General features: G+C 37.5%; 1 protein-coding gene across 1 annotated transcript; it reads left to right on the plus strand.

Annotated features, from left to right (window-relative positions):
* Window positions 1–1,546: 1,546 nt before the first annotated feature.
* Window positions 1,547–4,378, plus strand: LOC111328411 (major facilitator superfamily domain-containing protein 6). The gene has a single exon (XM_022932836.2). It carries the CDS (start codon window positions 1,765–1,767, stop codon window positions 3,442–3,444), a length of 1,680 nt encoding a protein of 559 aa, XP_022788571.2. The 5' UTR covers window positions 1,547–1,764; the 3' UTR covers window positions 3,445–4,378.
* The last annotated feature ends 3,052 nt before the right edge of the window (window positions 4,379–7,430 follow it).

Here is a 7,430-nt window from a genome sequence, read left to right on the forward strand (position 1 = left end):
CTCATTTACCAAAAAAATACTCTTTTTTGATTCTTTATTTGTGAGAGTGTTTTCGTGAGAACCAAAACGATAATGTTGTGAAAACTCCTTGATAAATATTTGATTTCAACTTATTTACTTTCTCTCAAAATGTGCATTGTTGCCTCGTTTGCCGTCAGGAAATGTATGCCTTGTTTCTTGCGGATTAGTTTCATATCCAGTCCGCCAAGTCAACGCGTCCTTTGAAAGACTCCTCTAGTGAACTGAAAAGTTCCTTTTTAATCTGAAGAAAGCTACATGACTAGTTTCGTAAATCTGATATAAAAATGTCCTGCTTTACAGCATAAGCTATTATCAGATAGAATTGTTCGTAGTAAGTTTTGGCGAATGGGGAATTGATTGCAGTTCTCACATCACATCTTGGTCTAGATCGTTGCATGCTCATCTGTATTGCTACATATGAGAAAAGTAAATTATGAATGGATACATCGATCTCATCAACGGTGAAAGCTAGGTTAAGGAGACCTTACTATTCTCAGAATTGTTCAGGTTTTCTCAGATTTCAATTCTATGAGTTAATCTTTGAAATATATTCGAGCATAAAGAAATTGATGAAAGAGAACGGCGATGCATGTGTTACTATGGAGGCGTTTTTTTTTTTTTTTTTTTAGACCATTTCAGTAAGATCACAAAAGAGATACCGCACAAAAGCAAAGCCCGCGTTTTCATTGTCGATCGCAACAATTTTTCGACTGAAGGTAGTTTAGATTACACAAACTACGAACCAGTTCAAAGTTAGCAGATGTTTTTTCCTGGTGATAAATATTTTAGAGCTAAAACCGTAAATTATGTATTTCGCCGCAACTTATATACACTATTTGGACTAAACATTTTTGAATTTGTTGATAAACTTGTTTGGTGACCCCACCTCCCATAAATTGTACAAAAAGAAATTGGATGCTTGAATACTAATGCTTTTTCGTCATTTGAATTGCAAAATCAGGTTTTTGGACTTGTGCAATTTTTGAACAAATTCTGAGGCTTAACTACGCTTTTGTAGATCTTCCTTTTTGTTTTCTAAATTTGTTTGCGCTGATTTCGGTTAGAGTTCGTGTAAATTCTCGTTAAAAATTGAGTTTAGGTTATATTTTCATTATGCGAAAATATATTAAAGATTCAAAGCAGCCCACGATAGCAAAATTATTAATATTCCAAATGGTGTTGTAGCTCTTAAGCCTCATCAGGAACACAATAGCAATAAAAGAAAGCTTTTTTGACTTTTTCCATTTAAGTGAACATTTTGTTTGCTATTTCGTGGCGTAAACAACGATTGCCTGGGAATTTGAAGAGGAAATTATATCTTTTTCTTAGAGATCGTAAAACGGATAGTTATGAGGTCAGATATATTTTCGATTTTTTACTACCACCTAAGAGCGCTAAGAGCGCAAATATATTGATAACAATGGCACACTGACGCACAAAGAACGTTGATTATTACAATCGTTCAACTGTGTCTAATCAATGCTTGTCAATCATTTCAAGTGCGGCGGAAAGAAATGTGAAATGTGCCATTGTGTCATCAATATCTCAGACTGCACTGAAGGTGGTTGGATGCTTTCTCTGGCTCATGCAAATTTGTGTGAGTTAAAGTCGAAGAACATCTGTTCAGCTTAGCTACCCAAGCAAGACTAGAATTTAAACCACAGCTTTAAACGCCAGCGCTTCGGTATGGGAGGTTGACGTTCTTTGAGTTCAAGGGGAATAAATTCACTAACGGTCAAAACCATGTCTGAGAAAGGAGCGCTTCTGAAAACCGACGAACAAGGATCAAACTATGGGGATTTATTTCATCCCGAAGAGGAAGCAGTTGAACCCAAGTCACAGGAAAACAAGCAAGACAGCCAGGCGACATCTTTGTTAGACATGATTCGCTCGGCTGTTGCTATCAACCAAAACCTCCTCGTCTATAAGGTTTTTTATTTCTTTTATTTTGCCGCGCTTGGCAGCCTCATACCGTATTTATCACTATATTTTAAGCATTCTCTTCTGCTGCCAGCTCATTTTGTGGGCATTATACTGGCGGTGAAGCCTCTTTGCCTGTTTGTCAGTGCGCCAATTCTGGGAACCATCGCAGACAAGTACAACAAGGTCAGAACAGTGTTACTAATCGCGCTATTCAGTTACATTGTCATGAATCTCCTCGTTGCTGTGGTTCCTCCTGTGAGCATAGATTGCCTCAGCGAAGTCCACCAAAAACTGAACATTTCGCACCCAAACGACACCGTTCGTCATCTCCATGGCATCACGAGAGAAAATCACATAGAAGTAGGTAACATTACTTCATTCGGAAACACTGAGATGTGGCAAGAAGCCTGGCTTTTCGATCTTTACACCGAAATGGATCCTAAGATTTATAAGAATGCTAAAGTAGTGTTTCTTGTTATTTTGATAATTACTACAGTTGGTGAACTTCTCGGTGCCACGTCTAACACGCTTGCGGATGTGGCTACATTTCAAAACTTGGACAACCGTCCGCAGTATTACGGAGAGCAACGATTGTGGGGGGAAGTCGGCTGGGGAGTATCAGCTTTCATAACAGGCTGTGTTGTACAGGGGCAGTATAAAAAACAGGTGGATATTTGTCCAGAAGATGTGTTTGACATTTACCGACCTTTCTTTTACGTGAATGCTATTCTAATGGCAGTTGCTCTGTTCGTGTCCACCCGCTTCAACTTTCAAGATTCAGACAAGTATGTGAATGAGAAAATTGCTCTGTTTAAAGGCCTGCAGATATTTGGAAAAATTGAGTACTTTATCTTCGCCATCATTGCTATTTTCCTTGGGTTCGCCTTAGGATCAGCAGAGACTTTCTTGTTTGTTCACTTGGTAGAGCTTGGGGCCTCGCCGTCCCTATTCAGCGCACTTGTCGCAGTGCATTGTATCTCAAACGTTGCAATGTTTTACGGCTCCATATACTTCCTCGAAAGCATCGGTCACATTAAGATGCTTACACTTGGGCTGCTGATTTACGCTTTGAGGTTTTACTACTTTTCCGCCATTGAGAATCCTTGGCTGGTGTTGCCGATTGAGTTTCTCCGTGGGCTGTGCTCGGCTTCTGTATGGTGTGCCCTGGCGTCCTATGTGGGCACCCCTCCGCGTGTTGGTGCTACACTGCAAGGTATTTTGCACGGCTTGTACTACGGTCTTGGCAGAGGCCTCGGTCAACTGATAGGCGGGATTTTGATTCGCAGATTTGGCACGGATCCGTATTTTCGCTACTTTGCTCTCATTGACTTTCTAGTGATGATCATTGTGGCGCTGCTTGTTCCATATTTGGGTCTGCGAGGTACAATATGGATGACTTTATCGGGTTATACTCCACTTCGCGCACAAGAAGTCGATTGCTGCCCCAAAATCTACAGACTACCTTGCATGCAGAAAAAGAACGTAGACCAAGAGGAATAGGAAGGAGATTACTTAATTTATTACAATTTCTCTCCCCAAAATAAAAAGAATCGTATCTAAAATCTATTTTGTTTGTTCCAAAAGCTGAAAGTGAATATGTGAATATATATACGTGAAGGTGACAGTCATAGACAGATTGCCTTGGCTATTTTTTTAAAGTTACATTTTAATTTCTTAAATTAGACATTATTCATTTTACAAGGGAAATGTTTGATTTATTACTGACCAAAAGGCAGTGGAAAAATCAGTCAGTTTTGCCGCGTAATGAATTTCAATTTTCGAAGATGTTAGTGAACAAACTCATGCTTATAATGAAAGTGTTCGTGTGAATTGTCTGTAAATATATGCAGGAAATTATATTCAAGTTTTCCTTATTACTATATTACTCTCAATATTTGTCAAAGGATAGTGTAAATAATATAACGTGGTTGCGTTCTAAATTTGACAAAGATGTATTTTTCTTGTTATCCAATTTCACTCTATTGACATTGCATGAGGAGGATATCCATTGAAATAAACAATCTTTAAACCTTTCTCTGATCACTTGCTACCAAAGGTTTCAATTTTAGATTATCGATGTGTAAGAGAAAGATTGCAATTTGTTGTCGTTTCAGTTCAGCAATATCCGTTGCACATCTCTAGTTTTCTTCAACTGAATCTATTTTTAGGTTTTAGTTAAACAGGAAAAGAATATTATCATATAATATTGAAAGGCGAAATTAAACTTAAGTGCTTACGTTAATAGTCCATATTACTGTAACAATATAAGCCATTACATTTGTTATTTAAAGTAAACATTCTGATTATAAGTAAATCGAATTAAGTTTAAATGTAAGGAGGTCATACATGAGAGATAGAATTGAGTGCTCGACTAACATAAACCAGTAGAAAGGAATATTTTGTCGCACGAATGAAATAAAGTATATGACCGTCATATATGTTTTTACGTTTTTCCCGATGGATTAAATATCACTTAGTCGCTAAATTTTCCCTCGCTCTTGAACAGTGAAATAGTTTTCCGCGTCATCAAAAACCCGTTAAAAATAGATTTCCGCCCTCCCTTGATGACAAGTACATATTTGGTGGCCAGAGAAATGCATCTTCACAAGATCTCCACTTTTGATCAATATTTCAGTATATTGCCGCATTTCACATCTCTCTCAAGGTGACGCATAATCATTTTCTCACCGCTGTTTCAAGCCACTGAATTGAGTGTGTGGACCTACATGTATTTATATAACTACTGTTGTGATATTAGTTAGTTTTTAATCTCGATTTATCTTAAATTTATACACCTTCAAAAGGCTTTTATTTTTTTCCATTTTTTCAATTTTTTTTTTTTTTTTGTGTGTGTGGGGTACCTGTAGACTAGCTTTATAGCTAAGCATACTGACCTCGTGAAATACCTTGATTAATTAATTGCCAGGGTGTGTTGGGAATTGCCTCCGAGATTGAACCAACACACACACATAAATCCCAATTTCTTCTCGTTTATTATCAATAATCGACGCTAACAACGAAATCAACAACAACTCCCCTCGCTGTCACGTGTTCTGCTACATCTTTTATCAATGTCAATCATTGGTTTTGGGTGTGTCATTTGACACTTTCTCAAGTCACATTGTTTATGATGAAACATAGCGAAAATCACGCTAAGGGTAACAAACGACTAATGATCACTGATTTGCACTTAGTGTTTAATAGTTTTGGCGCCAGAGCGTTGTCCCAGGGAGTCTGGAGACCAACCCCCCCTCCCCTTTTATTTAAAGACGCGACGAATCTGATATTGAAAATAACGGTCAGCCAGAGATAACGTAAAGATCTATAAGATGTATGGAATGCCCTACGAATTGTAAGTTACATTTCGTTGAACTCTCAAATGTTATTCTATATTTAAAAAATCTGTAATTGGCTTTTAGTTTGACTTGCTTCCTCTGGCAACTAGTACGAAAATAAACGGGTCACCATACATCTGTAATCTTCAAAGCTATATTAACGCTTCACTTCGAAAGCGCGAATCAATCACAATATTACGCACGATTTCCGACAGGTGCACGTGTAACATAGAGAAGCTCCAAGACCGGACCCTCATTTTTTGTCCTAAATTTTAAGTATGAGTGTTTCCCTCTTCTCTTTATAACCCATTTCCAACAACCGTGTTAAAATTCATTCATTTTCAAAAAACATTATCAAAAACCGACTCGAAGCAAGGTTATTTCTGAAAGTAAACCAGTCTTTTATAAGTTATTGATGCAGAACAGACTTCCAATCAAACGCGCTCACATTTGACCTTTATATTTGACCTTTTGTACTTTGTGCATCGTAACTTTAAATTTTCTTTTAATCAACACCCGGTCAGCGCTCTACGGGCAGTGTACATGTTAACAGATTTTACGAATTTATTTCTTGCGCGAGGATCCACCTTTCAGCCACTAAAAACACTGCATAATTTATTTTCCCTTTCGTACTCAAGATTTTTTCGTTCGTTTGTCTCTATTTTGTTTTGTGAAATCTTTCCGATCTTTACCGTTCCCATCTTTCCTAAAACTGATTTCATATCAAAATTGTATTTGCTATTGCTTAAATATTTGTAGAATTCTGTTCGGCATTTCTAATCTGTATAAGCTGTAAGCTTGTAAGTTTCTAATAATACAATAATTTCAATTTGCACTAGGCACACGTACGTAGAGCAGACCCATTTTCACTAATCTTATCATCTTCAGTAGTATTCATGGTGATTCCTCAGGAAAAAAAGTTATCGATTAATATTTTAAAACTGTTCTTAAATGTTTCCTTCCAATGTCAGTTTTGAAAATACAATAAAATAGATGGGTCACCGTGCTTGTTCAAGAGATACCATGGGCTAATCTTGCCCCATTCATACCAACTATGATGCCTGTACGTGCACTAGTCACGCGTGTCATTTCATCGGTTCACGGTAGATTTTTTGGTAGCTAGAAGCAAGGCAAAAATAGGTAAAAATTCTCGAATGTATGGAACAATTTGATGTATATATTTGTAGAAAAATGACGCAGTTATAAACGACATCGGCTCAAAACGTGCCTCGAGTCGTTGCTTTTAAGGCCATAATTTGCATCCTCGAGTAACGGGCTTTGTGCACACTTTTAATTATTTTTCTTTTACCTTCGATGATTTCTTTCTACAATTCCTCCAATTTGAAGGAGATAAATTTGTTCACCCAAATTATGCAATAAAAGTAAAGGGGAAGTTGCTCATTCAAGAGCTAACGACCATCGTACCTCTTTGCCTGGTCCATTTATTGAAAAATAATACCATGAAAAAGAATACCTTGAGAAAAAAATAGTATAAAAATGATATGAGAAATAATACCATGAGGCGGCATGCACGTGTGCTTAATCGTCTGATTACATGATTTTTTTATGCCGCGCAGTTACGAGGTGCAGCTGTAATACCGAGGAATCACCATAATTGTTATTCATATTTACTCAGACTTAAAATCTTTAAACGGAATGATTCCCAGTTCCCGACGATAAGATGAAAAAGCTTCGTCAAGAAGTACAGCGTCACTTTTGTACGGTAGCTTCAAGGGCCATGCACCCACAAAAGTTTTCATGACTTTATCCCGCGATAAGTTTTGCTAAGTCCACTCATTCAAAAAATTTGCAATCAACATTATCGCGCGATAGAACAACTTATCGTGCGATAGACCACTGTATCGCGCGATAAGTTGTTCTATCGCGCGATACAGTGTTCTATCGCGCGATAAGTTGTTCTATCGCGCGATAATGTTGATTGCAATTTTTTGGAATGAATGGACTGAGCAAAACTTATCGCGCGATAAAGTCATGAAAATTTTTGTAGGTGGATGGCCCTTGAGAGCCACCGTACTTTTGAGAAATATATGTGGACTAATTTCAATTTGCAACACTTTGAAACAATCTACTCGAAACATTTTACCCCTCTTCAGGCCCGAAATCGACCATTTCCGCTGGAGATGATAAGAA

Source organism: Stylophora pistillata, chromosome 12, assembly GCF_964205215.1.
Source record: "Stylophora pistillata chromosome 12, jaStyPist1.2, whole genome shotgun sequence".
NCBI classification, from domain to species: Eukaryota; Metazoa; Cnidaria; class Anthozoa; order Scleractinia; family Pocilloporidae; genus Stylophora; species Stylophora pistillata.

Bases quoted from the DNA above. Each gene is read 5' to 3' on its own strand.
- LOC111328411 (XM_022932836.2), top strand. From the start codon at position 1,765: ATGTCTGAGAAAGGAGCGCTTCTGAAAACCGACGAACAAGGATCAAAC.